General features: G+C 37.5%; 1 protein-coding gene across 1 annotated transcript in view; it reads left to right on the top strand.

Moving 5' to 3' along the window:
• LAMA2 (laminin, alpha 2) overlaps positions 1-26,568 on the top strand; it is a gene marked incomplete at its 5' end in the record, with an annotated part of 294,647 nt that overhangs the window by 118,209 nt on the left and 149,870 nt on the right. Inside the window, 5 exon segments of the mRNA XM_009319128.1 lie at positions 20-231; positions 6,375-6,486; positions 10,410-10,523; positions 16,944-17,071; positions 23,317-23,403. Coding sequence (XP_009317403.1) covers positions 20-231; positions 6,375-6,486; positions 10,410-10,523; positions 16,944-17,071; positions 23,317-23,403 — 653 coding nt within the window.

The raw sequence follows: 26,568 nt of genomic DNA on the forward strand, positions 1-26,568 counted from the left end.
CTCCCATGGCTCTATCTAGGGAGGTGACTTGAGAATCAGCACTCCAAAAGGGGGCATTCACCTGCAGCCTTCTGAAGAGCACACTGAAGAAATTGTGCTGAAACCAGAATCTTTCTCTGTGCATGGCACTGATGTTCCAGTCAGCAGGAGGGAGTTCATGACTATCCTTGCAAATGTGAAGAGGATCCTCATAAGAGCCACATACAGCTATGGGATGAATGCCATCTACAGGTGAATGTGGGAAACGTGTCCGTTTGCTACAGGCAGCTTCTCAAAATACTTGTTTTCTTTCTTCAGAGAATTAAGCTGATGTAATGTAAAACACACTAATTTATTATCATGAAATCCATAGCATTCATTTACACTTTCAAATAGTTGTTAGTATTTTTTTCATTTTGGGTAGGCAGGAAGAGGAGAGGCAACAGAAAGAAGCAGCTTTGTAAGAAAATGAAATCACATGGACTATGAAGGCATGAATGACAGTTCTATAAATATGTTTATTTTGTGAACACTGTAATTCCCATGTATATAGTAAATCATGGAGTGCAGTAATGACATGTTGAAGTAAGAGATGATATATTGCTTATATATTGTTTTCCCCATGTAACGAGCATACAGGGCCACATTAACAGTGGACCAGAGAAGAATATCCTAAGTCTCTAAGCTGGAAAAGTGGCTCGAGGGGAGTCTTCTATGTTTTTAATCAGTACCATACACAGAACTGGCTAATCCCAAAGTCTTTCCCTTGATTTATGTCAGGTTGCTGCCTGGACTGCTCAAAACCACTGATTTCATGTGAACTCTTTTGAGCCTTCCGATAAAATGAGAGACGTTATATGAGACGACACAGTTCTATCTCAGTGATTGCAGTGTGGTTGAACCTGTAAAGCTCATCTTGCATTTAAAATTTTCGTAAGTGCATGAGCAAATATTCCAGGTGGGCTAGAAGACAGCCTCTCTCCTGATACTGTATGATTGCACTCTGTCTATACATTAATAGTTAGATGGCATAAATAATATTTTTTAAATGTGCAATGGAAATGATAACATAGTAGTTTTCTACTCACAAGGCATGAAACCTGAAATATTCTCTAACCTATACATCACTTGATTCAGCGGTGTAAGGCAATTTGGAATGGAGGGAGCTGATAGCACATAAGTGATTATTTGCTGAGAGCATAGATACAGTTTTTGCTACTGTGAAATTTCTTAAGCAATCCAACCATCATTTGAATACTTACTTAGGTAATTAAAATACATCCTAAATTGAAAGGCAGGTTGCGTCAACAGCATGCAGTTTTCTGATTTGAGCTTTGACAGTGTACATTTTTTCCTTGCAAAAAGAAATCATGTTTCTTCAATCTCTTTCTCTTTCTGTGGCTAATTAGTATGTATTACCTCTCTGTGAATAAGTTTGTGAATCATAACTAGCTTGAGTTTGAGCCAAACTGTTTCCTAATTTGCTCATTTGGTCATCAATCTTGCATCTCCTTGCATCCAGTTTGAAAACCTTTCATGGCCCTTTCCACCCTGGTGTTAGAGGAGAGTCAAACCACCAGGCCAGAGCTTGTCTCTCATGCCCTATGAGCAGACCATAAGAAGCTGTTAACCCACAGCTTACAGTTGAGACTAGTGGGAGCTCAGTGAGTGTTGTTTCTCCACCCTGTTCTCATTCAAATAAAATAAAAAAAAACCCATTAGTCAGAATTTTCCAAACTAAAGGAGTGCAGGAGCAATTCTGGGGTGAACAATAGCGGCTTTTATGCTATGCTGTTCTAAAGGAGATATGTATGATTGACTTTGTTTGGGCCAAAGGTCTTATTAAGTGTTATGGGAAATGCAAACTTCAGCTATCAGTGGTTTACATACGTTTGTGTACTGACATTTGCACTAGAATGAGAAGGGGAGCTTTCCTACAAAAAACACTTTGGCTAGGCAGTTAAAATCTGCAAAGAAAGTGCATTGCTGGACATGTACTGGCTCCATCTTGCCTCTACTGTGGAACAGTGGGGGTGGGACAGATCAGATCCCCTCTGGGCGACAACACAGAGCTCAGGTCAGCACACACATGTAGAACTGGCACAGTCTGTAGTTCGTGCCTTGTAAGTAAGAAGCGGCAGACTTGTCAGTGGCACGTTTGGAAGACTATGCATCGCCGTCTGCATCCCAGATTACTGCTTTAGCCATTTGGCCATGTGTGGTGCCTCACTGTTTTGTAGTCTTGTTCATATACAGCCTTTGGAACATCTTAGTGGTGTGTTATAGATAACTTTCTCAAAAAGTGTCTTGGAAATATTCTTCAAGAAGTGCTCTGGGACAAACATATAATTTATGCTTTGCAGGTTAGTAGCCACCATCTTCTAGATGTAGTGACATTATAGTTAGGAAGGTTGGTCCCTTAAAGACAATTATTTAAAAGGGGGTTAGGGGAAGGGACTGAAGTGATTTTGAAGAGTAAATTTTTTGCTAGAAACGGTTTTATATTACTGGTACATCTCTAGCTGTCCCTATGGTGTCACTAGCAGAGAAGAATGCAATGGTTACTGTGTTACTGTGATTACCATCAGCATGTCCAGAAGTCTTTGAAAATAGTTTGCTCTAAAGTAGACACATTTTATAGAGTGCTGTCAGGGAGCTCATTGCAGTTTAGCGTGACAGAAGAGAGGGCGTGAAATTCCAATCACAAGTAAATGAATTGCATTTTTCATCTTTGATTTAACTGGAGGAATGGTAGTTTCACCCATCAGGGTGGGATTTACTGGGTGGAGTTAAATCTTCTCAGAACCGTGCATGCTCCCAGTCACATGATGTAGTCGCAACAGCATCTACTGTCATCCAGCCCAGCTTATGATCTGTTGTTGTAGGCATAGTGCTGATTTTCAGGGTATGCCTCAGTTCTGACTTTTTATATTCTTTTTGACTTTCACTCATGCTAAAACATACTAGGTGCAAAGCTGTGCTCATAACTCTAAGATCATGCAAAACAACTCTTTTCTCTGTATTCTGCCCCTTTAGTACTGCAGGGAAAATGTCCAGACCCAATGAAGAGGATATTCTTTGTAGTATCTTGGGCTGATTAAGGACTACTGTTGATGGGCTCCAAAGGAAGACATTTTTGCCAAAGAAATAACGTAGAGCTAAGCCTTAGTAGATAAGTAGATATGAACTAAGAGTTTTTTATTCTCTTTTAAACAGGTATGTGTGGTGGACAGATGGATATTCCTCTGAGAGAGTAAAGAGGGTCTGGCAGAGAGACAGAAATATTACAGGGTTATTAGATCCTTCATGAATGACAATTTCTGCCTCAAAGCATCAGCAGAATTATGCAACGTGCTAATTAGAGATTGCTATACTAAGCAACCTGTTCATTTAAATACTGAAAGTTTTCAACATGGATAATGACACCACATGTGTAAGGATTTCCAAGGGTGCTATTATAATCTGTGCTTGAGAAGAGGCCGGAATGGGGGCATTGTAAGATTAAGCAACTTTCTTACAGTCACGTAGAAAGAGACTTAAAAATTCAGCGAGTTGTCTCCAGTAAGCAAGAGATTTAACTTAAAGATTATATGTTTCACCCTTGTTTAGTTTAGCCTACTAGAAACATTAGTTAATCAGTAGCACTTTCAAGTAGTTACTAAACAATATTAATGCAGTAATGGTGAGTTTGACTCAAGCATGTATATGAGAACATTTTTTGGGTCATTTTAAGCTTAGAATGTTTATTGCTCTATGGCATAATTAGGAAGCTTCCTCAAAAGACTGGGCTTTCATTTAGATGATCAAGTAGGATAAAAAATGAGAACACAGAAATGTAGCAATCAATTTGAAAGTGATTATAACTTCTGGGTTTAAATTGAGATCCTGCTCTAACTTGACAGATCTTCCAAACTGTTGCAGTTAAGTCCATCTGTGGTAGAAGCAACAGGCCAGGAAAAGACAGCTCTCTTATTATTTTGTTTAATTTAATATTGTTAGCTTGTGCTTCAAAGGAAGTTTAGTAGCACTGTTTCTTCAGTTTTAACATTCAGAGTGGCCACTGATGGTAAATGTTGTAGACACTTGGAAATTGTGGTGCTGAAGATCATGGATTGCTTGCAACCACATATAGAATCAGTGCTAGATGCAAGGAGAAAGAGGGAAGGAAAGGCCGAGGGTTTTCTTCTGTATGCAGAATTGGCTTCAAGACAAATGAGCAATGATTGGGTCAGTACTTCATGTGCCTTATGTAGCTGATGTGATTCAGATGCCCAGCATAGCAGACAGTAAACTATGCTGATACTGCCTGAAACGTCCCCTTCCCTTTTAATCTTGTTTGGTTTTAGAAGTCAACAGTTGCCTGCTGACAGTAACAGTCAGCTTAAATATTTGGTCTCGATGTCGAATCTCAGATTGTTCATGCATCTCCAGGATCCAGTGCCCCATTACTGCCAGCATTATGTATTTTAATGAATGCAGAATGGCATTGAGGAATCAAAATTGCAACATCAAAATGGGAGGAAAAAAAAAATCACTGCAGCTTTCTTCACTGAGTAACTGTTAATGCTAAAAATTGTTAAACACATTAAAATCCCATTTAGCAAATAGCAGAACGTAATGAAAATTGGAACAATTCAGTGAATACAAATGTGGGACAATACTGGGTGGACTGTTTCTGTGTGTAAGCTTCTCTTTGTTCCAAGATCTGTGCTAAGAGGGAACTAGCTGTAGTTCGAAGGATAAATAAAACTTGGCCTTTTACTAGTAATTTGTTTCTTCATTTACAGATTTTTCTCCTTAAATTGTTAGATTTTCTACTGTTAAAGTCATCAGCATTTGATATCTAATATCCTAGAGATTGGTTATCTTATTGTAAGGAAAGCTCAAAAGGATGATTGCAAAATAAGCATGCAGCAATGGAGTGAAGGGGAAATATTGAAAAGTGAGAGAGATCTTACTGAAGATCTGGATAGGAACATGCATCCTTCCCTTAAAATAGTTTCAAGAACCTTTTACAGAGGTTCTAGTATCATCAAATTAAGATTTAAGTTTCTAACTGCATAATCCACAATGGTAGTCCCTCCGAAGTCCAGTCATATCCCCAGTGATGGTAAAATTTCTGTTTTTCTGAAGTTCCCATCCTAATTTCAGAAGTCTTCCTTTTTTTCCCCTTACCTTTCATGTCTGTCTTATTGAAAGTAGTCATAAAATTGAGTGGGAAAATATCCTGTCTTAACCTTTCCTCCAACCACTGCAGTAACAACAAAATATTTTTCCTGGATGTTTTCTTATCCAAGGTCATCCAAATAATTTTCAGGATTTTTTGGCAGCCAAAAGATAAATGCCTTAGCATGAAGGAAAAAAAGCTTCTTTTACATTTTCCAAAGAAAATTGATCCTTTTTTAACAAAATGCATGTCATGATAGAAAGGTATTTTCTGCTGAAAAAGACTTCATCAGAAGCTTTTCAGGTAGCTCTAGTAATCAAACACTCTGTTACGATTGCTGGGTGAAAATAGAAGTCATTGAGCCTATATAATGCCTTAATGTCCGTATGAATTATCGTAAGAATTAAATCCCAAAATCGCAATTTCTTTCCCCAAATGGATACTGTTGAGGTAAACTACGTCTGTTTCACATAGTACCTGTAAGATTATCAGAAGACTTTTGTCATCTCCCTCATCATACTTCCATGCTTTTTTAAATAAAAATGTGTTTGGTTAAACAATGGCTGGTTTAGCCAATGTCTAGCATTTAGTTTTTAAGGGCGATTGTGCATGGAACAGAAAATTCTTCAACTCTGTCTTCTCTGTCATTGGGGAAACTAAGGTATATGGTAGAAGATTTCCTTTTTCTTTCATGTACATACCTTTTTCTTTCATGCACATACCTTTTTCTTTCATGCTCATAAGACTTAGATCCTCCTGGCCAGAGCTGAAATCTTTTTCAGAGGTCAAATCTCCAAAATAAAAATACCCTATAACCAAAACTTAGTAATGTAATGTTTTAGAAAGCTGGAGTAGTGGTTTATAAATTTTGAAGACACTGCTTAGTGTCAAATTTGCTATATATACAGCTGCAATGCAAGTTGGCACTTGTGGCTTGCAGGCCAGGAATAGCCTTCCATCTACTGATACAGTGCTGTGAGACTTTTTTAATCTATTTTTATCAATGTGTGTCTGACCATAGCCTCCCTCACATGATGGACAAAAGTAGTAACAAGCCTACAGACATGTAGTTTAGGAAGAAATAGATGAATATGAAAACCTCCTTATTTTTAAACAGGAAAACATAAACAAGCCACTGAATGTCACTATATACTGTTTGTTGCATCCAGCTGCACATGTGCTTCCATCTAATTTGCTACATTAACTGTTTAATTTCTGTTACATCCAGACTAAGAAGCGTTAGCATTGAAGCTGCTGACCACACTTCAACTGGGAGAAAGGTGGCGTCTGCAGTGGAGTTATGTGACTGTCCCCCGGGGTATGATGGTACCTCGTGTGAGGTGAGTATCACGATGCAGTCTAGAACAATTGTGCTAAGGCTGTGGTAGTTGTAAGCAACCAGTGGCCCTGTGTTGGTAGCAAATAGTAAGAGAGCTGTCTATTCCTGTTAGGAATTTAGTGTATCTTGTCTAGTTACCTTTATTTCTAGGTGGTCGTTCATTATATTTGCTAATATTTGAAATCTGAAGTTTTACACCTCTGTGGTGATTTATAAGTTATGAAAAGACATTTCTCTTAACAAAAAGAAAATGAAAGCAGTATTTGTACTCTTTTATCAATTAGCCAATTGAGATTACAAATGCATGAAACTATCACAATTAGAAGGAAAATGGCAGTTATCTGACCTCTGCACAACAAAGCTGGATCAAATTACCTGAGTTAATGTGGTTGAGCTTCCTCTTTTGTTTTCCCAGGCTTTGCCATTTGCCTTGGAGTCTTTGAGGACTGTGTGTGTGTTCTTGTGAGGATTGTTTCACTTTAGTTTGGCCCTGTTACAGATAATAACATACGTACATGCTCAGAAAATACCCTCTTTCCTAACAAATTCATTAGTTCACACAGAATGTGTTCATACAAGTATACATATGATTAACTAGCTCACGTGGGCATAGCTTGGGGTAAATAGAAGCCAAAAAAAAATTCTGCAAAAGCTTTGCCTTTAAGGAAACAGTTTCAAACACCAAGATGCTCTGCTTCACAAAACTACAAACAGTATGCCATTTACACAGGCACTCTAGGCATTTGCTTGTCAACTCTCTTTTTCTTTAAAATCTTCCATGCTTACATGTGATATTTAGGGCTTAGAGTCTAGTTTCATGCCAAATGTGGTTGCTTGTTGCTGGCGCTAGATAAACTAATGTAGAAAGAAGGCCTGAAAGAATTAATGGATATTCCTATCACTTCCAAAATGGTACAGACAGAAAAAAAAACTGGAGGAGAATATTGCCTACATTGGCTGAGAAATAATTTTGAGTATCACCATTGTCTGTCTGTTCAATTATTTGAAGAAAAAAGCTGGATGGAGTGTCATTGTGCTTCACGCTTTTTTTTTTCACTTGTCCATTTTCCTCTCAATTCAGATTTAGGTGTGATTTCCCAGAAAGCAGTTGGAAAGGCCCTGACTGCAGATGTTTCAATATCTACTTTTGTTATAGAAGCTGAAGGTTTGGGTAGAATTCCTGCCGTGGTGTTGCTGAAATTCTCTGTCCAACATTGTGTCCTTCAATGCTAAACCTTCTCTCCAATTCAAAACAGTCCCTGAAATTTGATATGTACTTAAGAACATATTCCACAATCTTAAGAACATATTCCACAATAGAAAGTACATTTATAGATAGCTGCAAATTTAAGTCTCTATACACGCTAGCGGGCATGGACACTCTTTGATTCCTGCCCTGGCTGAGTGCTAACCACAGACCTATTGAACTAAACCATATTGCAGTCCCTACCTGTATGTTGGTTTTCCTCCCAAGACAGAAGGCCAAGAAGATATGACAGACTTCTGCAGGAGCACACTTTTCCTGTGTCCCCTCACTGAATTTCAGAGCATTTTGGACAGCTCAGAAAAAGCTGGCCTATCTTACAATAACAATGATATAGTTAAAAGTTTTAGTTTCCATGCCTTTATTCACTGAATTAATTTCTCATAAGTCTTTTGTAGCAGAGGTTCAACATATCATATGCGTTGAACAGTTGTGCTTGATAGAAAAAAATGGGGAAATATTTTGGTGTTCTGAGTAGACGGTTGCGCTTTTTATAACAAAGACAAGCAAGAAAAAAAAAAGTGAAGCTTCAGATTTCAAGGCAAACTAGCAGTTGAGAAAGTATGGAAAGATTGAAAATGTGGATTTTTTTAGAATACTGTATTTGTTTCTTCTGAATACTTTTGGCCTCGTCCAACACTTTGGTTCTTCCAGTTTCAACCTAGCAGAGTTTCAGTTTTATTGATTTTGTGCATGTTTTCAGTTTCATTTTTCTCTTCTTCATTTAATTTAATATATGTGTTTGTTTCCTGCATAATGATGTTGTGGTACCTGGCATAGACACTGCACTAAAAACAACCATTATTTACTTATTTTCTTGCTGTGAATGTTTTGGTACAAACAGTCTTCAGAAGACAACAAATCCCATTTAAAATATGCTGTCTCTTGTGAGATTGTTCCATTACACAAACTTTAAATTAATTTTCTACAAGATTCTAGTCAAAGAAAATTGTAATGTTTTTGCTAGTATATCTGAGAAATGAACACAGAATTGCATGAGTATAGATAAAGCAGAACAAATTTTAAATTTCAAATACCAGTTGGACTCATTTGTGATAGTTACTTTGTTCTACTCATGTGAATCTTCTGGCCTTTATTTGTCAGCATCTTCACATCTAATTGCTCTTCTCCACCAGATTTGTTCCCTTTCTATCTACTCTTTTACTTCCACTGTGGAAGAAGTTGTGTTTAACTTGCATCACTATGATGGTCAAGAACTTTCCTGACTCTTGAATGTTACATCATTTATTTTGTTAAGATTCCAATCTGTAATCTTTTCTTTTAGCTCTGTTCTAAGCCTTGCTGTTGATATTCCATGTCTAAGCCCTCAGAATTAGTGACTTTTGGAGACTTATCTTGTGCAATATCATGCATATCTGTGCACGAGATCATTCTTTTCAGGATCACTGAAAGAGGAAAAAGATTTATAGATTTATACAGGAACAGCTTAGGCAGTTGCATCTCATGCCACAGAAAAAAAATAGGGCAATTTCTTTTAGACTGTTTTTCTTTTTTGGATTTTATAACTCTGAATTTTAATTTTTGGTATTTATGGGGTTTGTTAGGCATGCATAAGCAAGAATGAAAAGAAAGAAAAATAAGGATAATGTCTCAGGTTTTGGAACCTTTTTTAAAAGAACCATTTCAATTCATCTTCAAATTACTTTCATGTTTTGCAGGAGTAAGACAAAAGGGGACATTGTCTTTATTTTTATAAAGGAGAATCTTCTTGTTACCTTTTTGGAGAGTGCATGTGAAGGGGAAAGGATTTTCTTGATTAAATGATACTTTTAGTATTTTATAACTACAAAACTTTCGCTTTGTATTAGCCAGGTGCTTTTGAAGGTCTGTCATGCACTTTATTGTATTATGCAAAATCCTTGGATCTCATGAGCAGTCTTATTGAGGAAAGATAGTTTGCAAAAACTATAACGCCATTTGTGAGATATATAGTAAGGAAGACTGCTGCTTGGCATCTTATTATGAAGAAATGGAATAGCTGAATTTTCGCTGATGAATCACAGTTGTACGATGTCACCTTTCCTAAGAAAAAACTGGCCATGCATTTAATATTGATCTGAATTTAACATTTAAAAAAAATAAAAAATCAGAGCACTTTCTTAAAGGGAAATGAATATACTTTATATTTAAGAAGCACAATTTGTAAATAAAAGGATGGCTTTGTTTTCAGCCTGTGCTTTATTTCAGTGTAGCCTTTTGTTAGACTCCAAATGAGAAAGGCTAAATGGTATTTTAATTACTCTTTGCAGCTGAACTTCTCAGAAAAGGTTTTTGTTGTTTTGGGGTTTTCTTCCCTCCTTCTCTCTCCTTCAGTATTTTGCCTTCTGGCTATTTTTCAAACTGTACCTCTTGCTTTGATGCTGTCATATTTCAGTTCTTCATTTATCTGCTTTATTTTACCATTTCAGAAGAATGATCAAGTTAAGGCTTCTTCTAATCTCACACCTGTCAATAAGGCTAAGGTCAGTGCAAAGCCATAGCACCAGGAACAACAACTTTCTAGAGAAAAGTTGGTATTTTTATTAATTTGACAAGTATGTTTTTGTGTGTGCAAGTATCAAATTCAACAATATTTTAAAAATCCCATTCCTTTCTCTGTTCAAGCGAGAGTTTAACTTTTTATCTAATTTATCTTGTAGTCTTGCTGGCCTCGACACAGGCGTGTGAATGGCACAATTTTTGGTGGAGTCTGTGCACCATGTACATGCTTTGGTCATGCAGAATTGTGTGATGATATCACAGGAGAATGCTTGGTAAGTGTCACTACAGGAAACTTGATGGGCATGGCCAACATCAATTCACTATACCTGTGCAATTGAATTAACGACCTCTAAGACCTGAAATACTCAAGGAGAAAAAAGCCAGCAATCAACAGAAGAGATCTTTATGTTGAACTGTTGCTGAAGTTAAGGATCCCCTCATACCAAGATGTGGTAGCTTCTACAGTTAAAAAAAGGAATTTTTTTATTCACATAGGATTTATGTTTTGAAATAGAATCAATATTATGAGGTATGGCATGCAGAAAGCAGAAAATATATCAATATTCTTCCATGCAAGATTTATCTCTCCCTCCCATCTGTTTCCTGCAGTGTATTCAATTTGTAGTATGTAGCAGGTAACTTTGTAAATTCTGTTCTAGTATGACAAGAAGATACGGTTAATGGCTTCCTTCATCTAAATTCCTACTAAACCTTGAAGAAACTCTTAATAAATTGTACTTCAGAAAAATAATAAAAGCATATGAGTTGGGCTAAATAAACTTTTTTGTCTTGTAGGCTATGGAGATTTTATGTAGTTACCTACTAATTCAGCAACTAAATCTGTGATGTTATCCATAGCAAGCCTACCAGCACACCACTATTTCCAGCCCATTCAGTAGCCTTTTGGAATGGGTGAATTATGCTGAATAGACTGTTCTGATTAACTTAAGGGCATTTTTAGTTTTATATTGTCTGACATGGCATGAAGCTTGAAACAACATTTCTCCTTTCATTAGTCTTGCAGAAACACAATTTGAGCCAGTGCCAGTTTAGTGGGATATCATACTCTCATTTCCCTGCAGATTTTCAAGCAGACTCTGTATTGTGCATGTTTCTAAATGTTCCCTTTTATTTCCTTAAGAAAAAGCTGCTGGGAAAAATCCAAAATGAAAATTCAGGCTTTTTTCAATGTAATTTGGCACTTAGAATTATCACTGGTCTTCCTGTTTTGCCCATACAAGATGTTTAATTGCAGTGCAAAACAAGATATCCTTAATGTGTGGATTAAGTGAATTTTTCAAATTGTTTTTTCATGAATAGAAGCTTAATATGATTCTCAATTTAATTATACTGTAAGCCTTAAAGAAATACCTAGGATGAAAAATATATATAACATGACAGTCATGTTTTGAATCGTTCGCTTATGTGCAATGAAAATATTTATCACTAGGGTAATATGGATTTGTGTTTCTCGACGAAGATAAAATTTACTGCATTAATGACCGTAGCCTCCAGCTATGATGTCTAACATCAGTGTGGGATAAAATCAATTAAGATAAAAGAAAGGGAAGGGAGAATCCTGTTTAAGGTATATCATACCTATTGACTATTTCGCTTAGGGGTACATAGCCAGATGTGAGTTCTGAGGTTGCTTGCTTCTGCGTCTTCAAGTTTTAGCCCTTGCAAAAGCTCCCTCTTTATTTTTGTCTGTAGCGCTGGCCTGGATATGAGAGAAGGCCATATAGTTGCATACTGTAGTGCTTTTTTGCACCTTTCAGGTGATGTGAACTATTGACTGAGACAGTAGAGCTCCCCCTTCTGATGTTTCAAGGGTGCTGGTGTAAAGATAACACAGCACTGGCAACGAAGTGGAAAATAACCAGTTGAAAATGTACTTTAATCTATATGCGTTACTGAGCATTCTGTATTTTATGTGTTCTGTCTGAGCTTATACTAGATCATGCTATAAAGAAGAGGCGCACAGGGAGCTTAAAATCAGTTCTGGATTTTCTTGCAGCTTACTTTGAAAACACTGTAAGTGAAGTTAGATTGGTTAGTATCCATGCAGGCTATTAAATGCTGCTGTTCATTTGGATCATAAGCCTTTTGAAGTGAAAGAGAGAGAAGTCTGAATGCTGAAAAGGAGAAATGTTTCACATCAAAGGCATTCTTTCTATTGAGGTTTACACAGCCTTTTGGTCCCCTTATTATTATTCATGGTGTTTTTTCAGTAATACAACAATTTAGGCACCTAATTTACTGATATGATACTTCTTTTTGCTCTTCCTTAGCTTTGAAATGTAGTTGAAAAGCAGCTGAAATATGTTTTTGACTCATGATAAAAGCTGAAATCATCTGCTTCGACATAGGCCTGTATAAAAAGCTCATTTTAACGCGTATCTTGCAGTAACCTGCAAAGCCCTTTGATCCCCACAGCAACCATATAGAGAGCTGCATGGTACATCATTCTTGTTACCATTGTGATATACATAACTGCTTTGGTACGTAGGGCAAGTTCTAACATTCAGAAATACTCTTTTGTAGTGTTACACATACACATTTACGGTAGCTTTAGGAGGTTGGTTAAACCTAAACCTTGTAAAAAGCAAACACATTTCAAGGTGTTTCATTCATTACAGGATACTACGTTCCTATTAGTAAGCCCAGAGAAAGCAGATCTTTCTCCCTCAAGATATGCTCAAATTGCTAAGTCCCCAGTGGCATCCATTTTGTATTTTTTAATTCTCTGTGTGTAAACGGCATATACCATGTAGATTGAGGCCAGTGTCAGAGGTGGTGGACATGTGCTTTAGACAGTGTTCATCACAAGAGTGACAAAATGTCTTCACCTATCTTCATATACACAGCAACAAAATGATACATCCCAAGCTAAATGCAGTATAGGCTATACCACAGGTGAAAATTAGGTAAAGCCTCTGCAACATCCTGATTGCATTTCTAACACCAGGAAAGGGAATCGTCCATGTAATCTTGACATTACGGTAGTTTGAAAATGCCAGAAGAGCATATTCATGCTTCCAAAGATGTAATACCATTGCCTGGTCTAGATGGCTAGGGAATATACTAAAATAGGCACCCAGGCTTTTTTTAACTAGCTTAAAATAGCAGCGTCCCTGATTGTCTCTGATATCCTGAGGAAGGGCAGCAGCGTGCCAAAGGCACTATCTTGGACTCAAGTCATACTCCCTGATTAAAGTTTTCTTTTCATCACTAGCCTTCTATTCAGACTGTTTCTTTCCATATTCATATACACTCAGCACATGCAGCTAAGCAGGAGTGGTTTTCAGTGTGAATTTAGGGTTCCCTGATACTGGGCATAAAGATGTTCATTTGGTTTCTTCCAAGGGGGGGAGAGCCGGCTCAGTAGGAAATGGTGGAAAACACACTCCAGGACACCAGCAATAAAGTCTGTGGGCAACAAGGTCTGAGCAGTACATAAAATTTTGGACAAAAATAAATTTCACAGTCTTGCTTACTCACAGGTTGTCTAAGTGAAGTTTAATGGTGTTTGGAGATAAAAGAGGTCCAGAAAATTGATGCATTCAAACTAGTTTGAGATCCAGTACCTGGAATTTGAAAGCCTAAAGATTTGGGCATAAAATCATTCCTGGCCACAAAGTCTGTGGATCTATGGAACAAGGCATTGATTTTACCAAAACCACTAGATCAATGTGTTGGAACGAACTGTATTTCCAAGGGAATAGATCAATGAGTTGGAACAAACTATATTTCCAAGGCAATAAAAAGAAAGCGTATCTAATGTACTGAGCAGGTTAGGGACAGTTGATCATGATCTTCTTTATACCTAGTCTCGCAACACAAAAAAAAATATTAAATGTTCCTATGAACATGAAATTAAGACTTCACAGGCTTAAGCATGTTTTAAGAAAATAAGCTCAGTATAATTAGACATTGCTCAAACTAGATGATGCTCAAAACAACTGCTGTACATTTGACACGTTTCAAACTGAGATTCAACCAATTGATATCAAGAAAATACAAATTTCTCATGAGTATTGATAATATCTTTAGGAGGACTAATAACTCATCTACTTCAGTACTTAAAGTGATCTACAAATTTGGCAAATTAGTATAAAGTTTAATGCATCACTGGAGAGAACAGGCAAATTATGTCACATCTGCGTACTACATAATCCTTGTTCTTTGTCCTGCAAAGTCCTGCAAAATCCAGACTGGCTCAGGGAAAAGTGTAGGACCACACAAGATCGTTATTTCTCAGCTGAACTCTAACATATACACAGTGCAACATATGCTCATATTTTGGTACTGTATGTGTGGAGTTCTTTTCTTTTTTGGTTTTAAATTTACTGATTCATGGTGAGGAAGTAAGCAGATAGAGAGATCTGGATTGAGGAGAATTCAACACAGTACATGGAAATGACTGACATTAGAGTTTCAGAAAATAATTCATCAAAGAGAAGAAGGTCAGCTCTTTGTAACATGAATTGTATTCCTACAAAAGGGAAGGTTTCAGGTTTTTTACTTGAAAAAAGCAGAAGGTGCAAATACCACTCTGTAAGAGATGCGTAGCTTTAAAATAGTGTGTTAGCTCCTCTCACTTTAATAACATCCTTGACATATAAGCCATTCATATTCTTCAAAAACATTAAGATATGTCTTCAAAAACACTAAGATATGTTTGAGGATATTTAAAGCTAAACTTAACACGAAAGAAGAATCCATTATTTTTCCAAAAAGGTACAAATAATTTGACATGATGCCTTAAAAAGTTGAATTGCAAAGGATTTTTCTTTTGAAACACTTAAATTATTTTTGTCACATCTTCTTTTAAAAGCATATCTTAATGTTCCCAGCTACTTTTTCAGTATGGCCGGTAGATTCTTTTTGAATGACAGCACTTGAAGTAACAGTTAAATGACCTAATGAAGTAGAATTTAACCCAGCTGATGGTTCTAAAGGCATAATTTTGTTTGACTAAGAGTCTCAATAATTGGTATTAGCTCACAATCAACCAAATATGTGAAAATGTAATATTGTGACTAATGCTTTCATTTCAAAGGTATGCTGATTGTATATACAAGCAATAAGAATACACCCTTTAAAACAGCAAACAGCATTTCTGGAGACAGATGCTTTTGACTGCCGTGTGCTCATGACTGAAAAGGGTGTTGTGCTTTTTCAGCTGCCCAAATGTATGGTACTGACTATGCAGAGCACAATGCAAAAAACTTTCTACAAATCATTGCAATCCTGGAAAGTCCTGAAGAAGAAATCAGTGTTTCTTAGAATAGTGCCATTTTCTTTAAATATCAGTCAGTACTATATGCATGACTTATTGCAAATGAGAAAACAATTTTAAAGTGTTCTTAAAAATATTTCAAATTAAATCATGTTTGCAAACACCTACACCTTTGAAAAAAAACCCTCAAGAGTTCTTAAGCAGCAGCTTGGGTGAAACAGATTCTAGATTTGATCTGGCCCGTCGTCTAACTCAGATCAGAACACAGCCCATTAAATAAAATCTCTCTCATGGCTTTCATTATGGCCTTTTCAAGTTGCCATATGCTTTTTCAGTCTATACCCAAGCACATCAAGATGGCATTTAAGAGCCAAAAACATTTCTCCTGCTTTCTCTGTTGTCACACTGTGAAAGGGCTACACTGGGTGTCTTGTGGCAAATAGCAGTGAAAGGAATAGTGTGGTGTGCTAAAAATGTGGCAAAAAAAGGAAAGAGTCTAAGCCAGAAAACTAATTTGCTGAGCCTATCATGAATCCTGCCAAATTATTTAGAATTTCTAAATCCTATATGGCGAGGGGGAAGAAGAGTAGAAGGGGTGATTACTTTTTGAAACTTGGTTCTTACAAGTCATCATGGGAAGCCTATTCTCAGCGGACCAGTTCCCATTCTGCCAAAAGATCATTTAATTTGAGATCAGGCCAAAGGTTATATACAAAAGTGCAGATGTAGTGCTGCCATTTTTATCTAGTACGTTGCATGTTTCATATACTCAGATAAACTGTCTCATATTATGAAAGCCAGTCCCATACAGGAACACAAACTGTTGGATAGGGCCCTATATACAGTATACTTATCCTTGTTTCGACTCATAAAATAGAGTCTGGATGCTATGCTAGCAAACAAGTATTAATTAAGTAATTCAGGCTTCGCTACTGTTCACAAATATATTTAGTATACTGCTAGCCATATACCTTGTAAAATGAGCTAATGCACTTAGATGTGAAATGTAATAATTCATTTTTATAAATTATATAGTCTGGGCTGTACTTCTGGGATCAACATCTGAAAACTTTGTCACAAAATGTGGCCTGTTGCAAGACTGCAATACTAAACCTGTTTTGTGCTGCTCTGAAGGTTGGTTTTCTTTAAGCAAGCTAAAACAATAATGTGGCTGTTGTATGATGGAAAGATAAAGGTCTGCAGTTAAATATTCTTTTAGTTTTATGTAGAGAAAAAATATCCAAAAGACCACAAATACCTGACATGTATGAAGCACTGATTGTGACAGCTAACCTCTAGAACTGGTTCTCAACCAGTAGCAGAAAATTAGAATATATGTTGCAGACCTCTTACAATCCTGTTGAGAGGATGAGCTAGGTGAATGACCTTCAAGGACTTCCCATATGTAAGTTCTTTAATTGTGAATTTGTACTTTTTATCTTCCGTTTAGGACTGCAAACACAACACAGGTGGTTCATATTGTGATAGATGTCTTCCTGGCTTCTATGGTGAACCTACTAAAGGGACAGCTGAAGACTGTCAGTTGTGTGCTTGCCCCCTAAATATACCTTCTAACAAGTAAGATGTATATTTATTGCATATTACACTTCTTCACTTAGTAAATTGCATAACTTTTTAATTTATACTTTTGCATGCACACTTGAGATTCTTTGTGTTTTAATCAAATAATATATTCTGTAATATAAACTTTTATTCTCTCTTTACAATTTTATAGAGTGCTTAGCTTTGCTGAGAGGCAAAGATCAAGACAAAAGTTGGATGAGACTAGGCTAGAAAGAACAACACAGAATGTGGATGACTGCTTTTTGAATCAATAACTAGTATTTGCTTTTCTGTCCTCCACAGGAGTCATTGTTTCTAGTTTTAAAGCTGAATTTACTGATTTGACGTGTGGGGTTTTTTAATAATTGATTTTAAATTCAATTTATGTTGATCAGATAAAATAGTGATTTCTTCTGCCTTTAATTTTCCTTTTCTTCCAGTCAACATTCAGTGATGTTGATTCATTTGGAGACTGAATTCAGCCTTAAATCTTGCAAGTGAAAATATTTTGTCAGCATATCTCAGAATAATCATTACAAATTTGTCTTATTAAATAAAAATAATAGCAAAAAGTTAATCAAAACTCTGATCTAAGAACAAATGTTTCCTTCATTACGAAAGCTTGTCTGTGCTACTCGCTACCTACAATTTAAGAGACCAAGTGGCTTAAACATTTTTTAATTGGTTTTGTCCCAGTCAGTACCTGGAAAATAACAATACCAAAATCATTTGATGCGAGGTAGTTGAAGAAAACAGTTCTGAATCTTGTCTGGTTAGCTTTTCTTGTGGTTTAACCTCGGTCAGCAACTGAGCACCACACAGCCGTTTGCTCACTCCCCCCTCCCAGCCCCGGTGGGATGGGGGAGAGAATCAGAAGAGTAAAAGTGAGAAAACTCCTGGGTTGAGATAAGAACAGTTTAATAATTGAAATAAAGTAAAATAGTAATAATAATAATAAAAGAATATACAAAGCAAGTGACGCACAATGCAATTGCTCACCACCCGCCGACCGATGCCCAGCCAGTCCCCGAGCAGCGGCCCCCCCCGACCAGCCTTCCCCAGTTTATGTACTGAGCATGACGTCACATGGTATGGAATGTCCCTTTGGCCAGTTTGGGTCAGCTGTCCTGGCTGTGCCCCCTCCCAGCTCTTGTGCCCCTCCAGCCTTCTCAGTCGGTAGAGCGTGGGAAGCTGAAAAGCCCTTGACTAGTGTAAGCACTACCTAGCAACAACTAAAGCATTGGTGTGTTATCAACGTTATTCTCATACTGAATCCAAAACCCAGCACTGTACCAGCTACTAGGAAGAAAATTAACTCTATCCCAGCCGAAACCAGGACACTTGTACATATTAAAAAAATGGAAATTATGTATATCAGTTTGAATTAGCACATTTGGTTTATGCCATCCAGTACGGCTTCAGAGAAAAGGAGCCCTGGTGCAAGTAGCACATGTCCAGGTTACACAGAAGGGCTGCTGTGCTGCAACACGTACATACAATAATTGTTCAGGAAGATCAGGAACTGTTGAGTATATGTCTGACACGTTTGCAGTGGTAACTAATGCTTGCCCAAATTCCCACCACAAATTGGACGTGGGTCCCTTCTGAAAAGAATCACTGTTAGCCCATATAAGCATTTCAGGATTGTAGGATTGTAATGGAAGATTGTAAGCTATGCAGAGAGGCTGCTCCATCCCAAGCTCTTCACACAGCTTAAAAGTTTTAAGTGGCTATAGGAGCTGATAAATCCACTGGAGTAATTTTTTTTTTTCCCTTCAGCCCTGCATCTTCCATTTTTCCCAAAACAGAAGTCAGATTCTGTCAATGAAATGCACTTTACTACTTAAGAGTATAAAGAGTACTTCTTAAGGTTTACAGGGCAAAACGCTTGGCTACCCACCTGCTCTGCAAGGTGCAAGTAAAGAAGAGAACATCATCTGAATGGCAGTGTGCCAACATAAGGCACAGATGAAACAGATTTTGCTCTCAAGTAGTTCAGGCTAATGCTGTTGCCTACAGTGGCATTGTGTCCTATTAAAATTGCACTGATCTGGGCAGGAATAATCTAAGCAGTTACCAGCAGAAATTCCAGGGGATTGTAGAATGGGAGCCTGCCTTCCTGTTATCACAGCTCTTCAGTTGGTTTTATTAGATATACATGGGTTTATTACATCTGCTGCTCAGGCATGGTTCCTCTGACATCCTCATTGCTTTCACATACTTAATATTTCCTTGCATAGTTAATTAATTCTCTTTCTCTTATTTGAGAACACTGTACTGACAAAGCAGGAGAAACACTATCACATTTATATCTTGTGCAGATGTGCAACAAATGAAGTCAAATAGATTGAATTTAGGTTTTTATTAACAAAATGCCTGGAGACCTCTATTACGTATTCATCAAAGTTCTGGCTGCTTTACTTCCCTTTTTTGAAATTGAACGAGAGAGTCCCCTTTTTAGTATTTAGTTTTCTTGAAAAATGTAAGTACAAAACAAACACAGAATATAAATGTTCTTGAACTGTGAAACTCTGGGAGTCCTGAACCCCACAAAGTTTAGCCCTGCATTAGAATTGTGCAATAGCTTCCTATTTCTAAAATGGACAAAAGCAGAACTGTGAACAACATCCTCAAGCTTTGTAGAACTCATTGTTAGGTTCAAGCTCTCATGACTTTACAGTTCTAGACCAATTATTAAATTTGTTTATGAGGAAAAAAGAGGTTGTTAAAGATTTAGTGTGTTACCTGAAGGCTGTTAAAATACTCGTTTTATTTTCTTACTTAGTTGGCAGTGAGTTTGGTATGCTAGGGATAATGTATGTAAACAATTCAGATTCCTTCACACATCCTTCACATGAAAAATAAAGACATTTCTACCAAGCTCATGTCACTGTACAGATGTAGTATATGTCATGTTATTTCTGAATAACCTAACAAGTGACTAATTTATGTACAAGTGATTATAAATAGCCATGTATAGATTTTAATTCCTGTAGTATTTAATTCCTAACATGGCATGACAGGGCATGTGTAGGTCTCTAAGCTTAATATTAAGTTCCTGGTGCATAGAGAATATTGTCCATGTAATGAACCTCTGAGATATATTTCTATTAAGAAATCAATTTTCTCTTTTATAGCAGTGTCTTATTTCTTTATGATGTTTATAATGGTTCCCATCACTGTTTTCACAACACCTGAGTCTCTTTCTTTGCAATGCCACATAAGGTGGAAGAGAACTGTCCTATCCATTTTAGGACTGTGGTGGTGATGGTGTTGTTCTATAGTTAACTTAAGCTGATTTAACTGCTGCTCATTCCCTCTCCTGTTTCCTAATGGCAGCAGTTTCCATATGTGATCACTGAAGCCTATCATAAAATTGCCTTTTGAAGCACAACAGTGATAAGTGACTGGCCATATGTCAGAAAAGAACACTTGGCCAAATCAGGAAACTAAAATTAAGTTGTCTAAGCTTGTTTTCTAGATCCTGGGCTATATTTTCCTCTTTTTGCATATATCTCCATATTTGTACTTATATGATGCAAATGAGATCAATACCCATATTATAAATGGCATATGTAATGCACACTTGACTTCTTCATCCTATCTCTTCTCATTAATGCATCACTCTTACAAACTGTTCTAAAATTCTTAGTCTTTAAGGAGTTTCAAATGAACTGGTTTTTTTTCCCATAGAAATTATCAGACATACTACTATATAATTCTTTCTACCAAATGTTAGATGTCTGGGACAATTACTGCTTTTCTCTTGAAGTGGCGATAAATTTAATATGGGTAATGAAGACCCTGACAGGAATGTTTTATCACTGGAAATGGGAGATAGAAGATACCTCACTCAGCCTGGGAAGGTCACAAGTAAACTCGTAGCATGTGAACTAGGAATTCGGATTGGTTTCAGAATTTTAATATTTTCTTGGAGAATTAAATAAAATCACCAACTTATTCCCAAGAGATGTTTTCTATAACATACTTGTAAGCCTTTAGGAAGCTCTGTCTCCCAACATAGATCTATCACATATATACCCATACTGTGTATTCATACTTGTCCCATGTCCTGACTGGTATTAATGTTGTTACCTTATGTAAAAACTGAAAAGAGTGATGATGAATCAAGAGGGACTAAGATTTTTTGAAGCTTGTTTTGACAGATCAATACACACTGTTCATTAGCATTTATCACTAGTATGATAATATCACTATATGAGTAATGACATTCTAAATAATCAGGAAGATAAACTCTTCTTTTGTCACCCTGCTATCACGTATTTCCTGTACAGTATGCAGATGGGAATTTCTCAATATATTAATGTTTAGTGTTGAGATGTGGACTGACTATTAAGTCAAAGAAAGAATCAAAGGATTCTAGGTCTGAGCATAACCCTTAACACATGGAAATTCTGCTATTAATTATTATTGCTTAGTAACAATAAGTACTTAATTATTAGTATCTTTAAAATTTATGCAGTTGAATTCAGAGCTCTTAATGGAACTGTGGTGCAGTCGATCTTGTGCAATGCTACAATGAGCTGTGATAGCATCTCCACAAAGTTTCCCATGTAGCTCTTAGAAAGAGTGAGGTTGGGATTGACAAGCAGAATCTTATTTGAAATAAGTCAGGTGCTGCTGATTAGATTCAATGATAATGTGTGCCTCAGTTGCAAATTGCTTTCATTGCCATTTGAAAATAGAATGAACAATTATTGTTTCTTCAACGGGCTCCTCATGCATTCATTGCTCTATTCTTAATTGAGTGACATTGCTAAGGAACACAAACACAATCCTTATGGGAAAGAGGAAAATCCCAATACCTGTCTATGTTTACTGGACCTGACCTTTCCACATTTTTCTTACTGATCTCTTATGTCTGTGGGGTAACTTGCCCTATGACAGACAGGGTATTTATAAATGGAAATAATCTATAACAGAAACAGAATAAAGAGCAACTGAGGTCAGATCATAGGATGGATGACTCCTGAGAAGTGGGGTCCAGTCACCACCAGGTAGTCACGTTACATGATCCTAATTAAGCTTTTCTGTCTTCCCCGTGCCTATTATTTTCCAGAAACTTTCATCGTATATCCTGCTTTAATTTATCCGAAGTCAAATTATGTCTATTTGTTATTATTGTAGCATGAACTTTTACCTTCAAAATACCTTCCTTCTGACGTCTTTGTTAGAGCAATTATATTCCTTCTCAACTTCTGTTTTCCTAGGTTACAAAAGATAAGTTTAGTATCTTCTTTTCAGATAGGTGCTTTGTTTTCCTGTTGTGAATAGTCACCCCACTATGCACTTGCTCCCATTCTTTTCTTTTTTTTTCCTTTTCTATTTTTCTATTTGGTTGACCGGAATTGATTACCATTATTTAGATGAGGCCCTATAAAGGTGCCCATATGTCTCTGTCTCTAATAATAATTCCAGAATGATAGAAGAACAGGTTGCCTCTTCTTCTGTGGGGTGTCTTTTAGAGTGTCAGGAGGTTTCCTCACAAAAGTGTGTTAAGGGAGAAAGATTATGGAAAGCAAAATGCTAAACAGTGAAGGAGCACAGTTCAGAGTTAAACACAGACATCGAGAGGTGGAGCTTGCAAATGCCTACGGTATCCTTATTTATAAAAAAACCAGCTAAAAATAAGTAGAGCATAGCAAAGAGGTAAAGCTCTCTACTCTGCAGGCTATTCTTAAACTTCAGCGTGCCTGTCTGGCCTGTTGCTTGAGGTCATTGGCACTCGATTTACTCAAATGCACTCTCTGGGAAGCTGCACCAGATATTTCCCTTTTTGCCCCTCCCCTTTCTTGTTCACTGGGTTCCTTTCACAGCCGGTTATACACAAAGTTAACTGAGCTTTCAAATCAGTTGTCCTTCAGAAAGATTTATATAGGGGCCACATCATGGCATAGATTGTTTTGCCAGGCCCTCGGGGGCACAAACAAACAGCTGTACATTCCTGCCTTTTTAATGGTAACCAGACCACTCGGTGGCAGGCTCAAGTCCCGTAATAACAGGCTATTGGGATGCTGCCATCCGTTACTCTATATTCCGTGTCGCAGAAATAGCAGAGTCATTCCAAATTCAATTTGCTGGAGTCAAACTTAAGCCCCAAGTCCTAGACCAGGATCACTTTTCCTGGGCACTGTTTTGCAAATTAATGATCTCTGAAGTGGAAAGAGAGCTATGCTGCTAAAAGTATTTTCTTTATGTTCCTTTCTTGTCCCTCTTCTTACCCAATATCAACAACACAGCTTTAGCCCAACATGCCATTTTGACCGAAGTCATGGATTAATATGCGATGAATGCCCAGCTGGGTACGTGGGACCACGCTGTGAAAGGTAAGCAAGCATCATGCTTTTAACCATATGAGATCTGAAACAAAAGTATTTATCACATGGAACTGTTCTACCTTTTTATTACCTCCCCTTCTCGTACCCATTCCTGTGTTCTGAAACTCACTGAAGAAATTCCTGTGCGTCTTCCTCTGATATTGTGTTCATACATTTGCATATTTCTAGTGCTTGTTTTATTACTCTATGGTAAAGTGCAAAGCTTCCAAGAAGCATTTCCTGAGAAGTAAGAATTTTTTTTTTAAATTATTCCTCTAGCTTTTCTGTCACTCTTCTGAGATTTTTATAATTATTTTGTCTCTTTTGTCATTTGAATGTTTAGAGCAGGGTGAATCAAGTAGTCAATAAATTACTGATACCTCTTTTTGAAAAGTTAATATGCAGCAAAAATACAGTTCTCCTAATAAGTTATTTATGATTTTAATTATTTTAAAATAATATTTTACATTTTTGTTGTTTCTAGTTTCCCGTTGCAGCCTTTATTTTGCAAATAGAGCAAGCTAGGTTTTAATGACAAAAAATATAATTCCTCTTTGTCGTGTACATAGAAAAGCTCAATATATATTTTTCTACACTTCATTACTACCTATACAAAAGACAAATAAAAAATATGTCTAGTCTGTCTTTGGCTATGACAGGTCTGAGTGACATGCTAGTACTGAGAGAGAAAGTTCTCTCCCCTTCTTATATCCTGTTATTCCGAAAGGATCACGTGGAGAATTTAAATGAAACAGAAGGCTAGTGTGAGTGCAGGTGCTAAGCTCCTGGGAACCCCCTTCCACAGGAGGGGAGACCGCATAGACAAGGGATATCATCAGTGTCTGCACGCCTTTCTGTCCCTTCACATGGATGGAACAGCTTTCAAGAGCAGTTAGTGTGCCAGGGGACCTCTGCTAGTTGTTTGGAGGTTGTGATGGATCAGCATTGGCTTTGGCTCCATGATCCCAGTACCTTGTGACCCTGCAAATGGCACCTTTTTTAAGAGGGGTTGGGGGAGCCAGCTAACTATCTAACACCTGGCTAGACAGTTATGTGGCATGAAAACATGGCACTTCTGTTTCTTAGTAGGCTTTTGCCATTTGGCACTTCCACGAGCGCTTGCAGCATTTTCCAACGTAGACCCTAAAAAAAGGTAAGGCCTCTGAATGAAGACTTATAATATTCAGGCTGGGATGAGGAAAAATAGGAATGAACCAAGAGGAATTTCCAACCAGGAAAGCAGGAACCTGGCCATACGCTGTGAATCACCCTCTAGTCCTGTCTTACCAATTTACATTTACAACTACTTCCTTTCAAATCCCCTGTTGTGCTATATCTGTCCTGAAGTGAGAGTGCAGGCTGTCACCTATTTCCACCCATCATCACTGAGTCTGCTCCTGCTGTGTGCTATTTCTGCCTGTCTTTTCCTGTCTGTCTTGGAAGTCATCACCTTCTTTCAGCTAGTGGGCTGTGAAGTTAATGGCAGCAGAAATAAATCACATCAAGAGCACTTTGGTGGCGGTTTGTCAATGCAGGGTCATTGACAGCTTCCATTAGCAACAAGTGCTATTTCTGAGTGGAGCACAGGCTGTAGATGCAGTAGGACAGAATCTGAAAAAAGTGTGAGGCTTGGATTTTAGCCTGATTTCCTAAGGAAATGAGGCTAGTGTAATCTTTTTGTGCGTGTCTGTCTGGCTGCCCGCAAAGACACTTGAACTTGTAGGTCAATTTCAACCAAATTTGACAGAAGGGTAGGAGGTCTCAAAGATAATAATCGTTCCTGAAGGTTTCGTGAAAAGAAGTGGCGAATAGAGGTTAATAAATCAGGACATGTCATAGCTAAGGGGGAGAATACTGTGTGAACTCACACCTGATTAAACAGCAGAGAATACATGAGAGAGAGAGAATGAGAGAGATTATTAAATGTTCTGTCCATAAGAAAACTTTCACAGGGCAAGGAAAAAGCGCTGCTGTAGCCTGAGGGATTACTCCCTGCTGAATAGCAACATCCTGCAGCAAATAATCAGCCCTCAGCCTTGTAACCATGAGATATAAATCCATTGGAAATTAGGCCATTAATTCCAATGCGCATAGAACTATTTGCTTTTAATTGTAACAAGTTGCTTGGAAATGCCCACAGCTGTCAATAATAATAAACAGGAGAAAGCATGTTGCCTTTTGCTATTAATAGTGATTGTATAATTGCTAAAAGAGTTTACATGAAATTCTCTTTCATTTTAGCAACTGCAAAATGACAAGTGATCTGAGCCACATGATTCATTAACTGAACAGTCCTAAATTATCATGACGTACTAAGTATCATGAAGTGAGCATACGCAGTACTGTACTTATTTGGCCTCCAAAATCATACTCTGCCCCCTAGGGAGAGAAGATCTTTTTTATATATATACACACACACACACACACACATCTGAGTTGTAAAATGTCAAAAAAATTTGCTACTTCTCTCCCTTGAACTCTTCAGGAAATTGTTGCCAGAATTGCTCAATGTTCTGAGGGGTCTGGCTTCTGACACCATCAAAACAACTGTCGATATAAACTGTGTTGGGAGTTACCACGTATCTATAATTGTAGAGGAAGCCCAGCTTCCCCATTTAATCCTTTTCCCCAAGGAATTAGACTTACATTCTGCTTTTGCTTACTTCCCACTTTCCCAAGGGGCATGAGGTAGGACAGACACTCTCCTAACTCCATAGAAAGGGTGTGTGAGAATGTAAAAAAGCTGTCCTTTATGTGCGTGTACATTTACAGGATGTCCAGCACATTTACAGGATGACAATACGCATTTTCCAACTACAGCCTTGATATAGACAAGAGCACAGTTTTAGGGGAAAGAAGCGAAATGGGTGAGAGTCTAGCTTCTCCTGTAGCACTCCTTCATTTATGAATATGGTTCCAGTGACCTTTTCCTCCTAGAAGGAGATGAGAGGTCAATGTAACCTAAGTGGGAGCTGGACTGCGTCCTTCCTTCCCTCTCCCCCCCGCTCTATTCTTCAGGTCTAGCACAGAGTGCCACCAGACACAGTCCCTTATGAGTCCCTTGGCTTCAAACCTGCTGCTCCTCCTGGCTAATATAATTCTCCCACTAGTGCCAGAAGTACAAGTCTGTATTGCAGTGCTGATGGCAAAAGGGTCAAACATTCAGGAGATTTG

Source organism: Pygoscelis adeliae, unplaced genomic scaffold (assembly GCF_000699105.1).
Source record: "Pygoscelis adeliae isolate BGI_AS28 unplaced genomic scaffold, ASM69910v1 Scaffold172, whole genome shotgun sequence".
In the NCBI taxonomy this organism is placed as follows: domain Eukaryota; kingdom Metazoa; phylum Chordata; class Aves; order Sphenisciformes; family Spheniscidae; genus Pygoscelis; species Pygoscelis adeliae.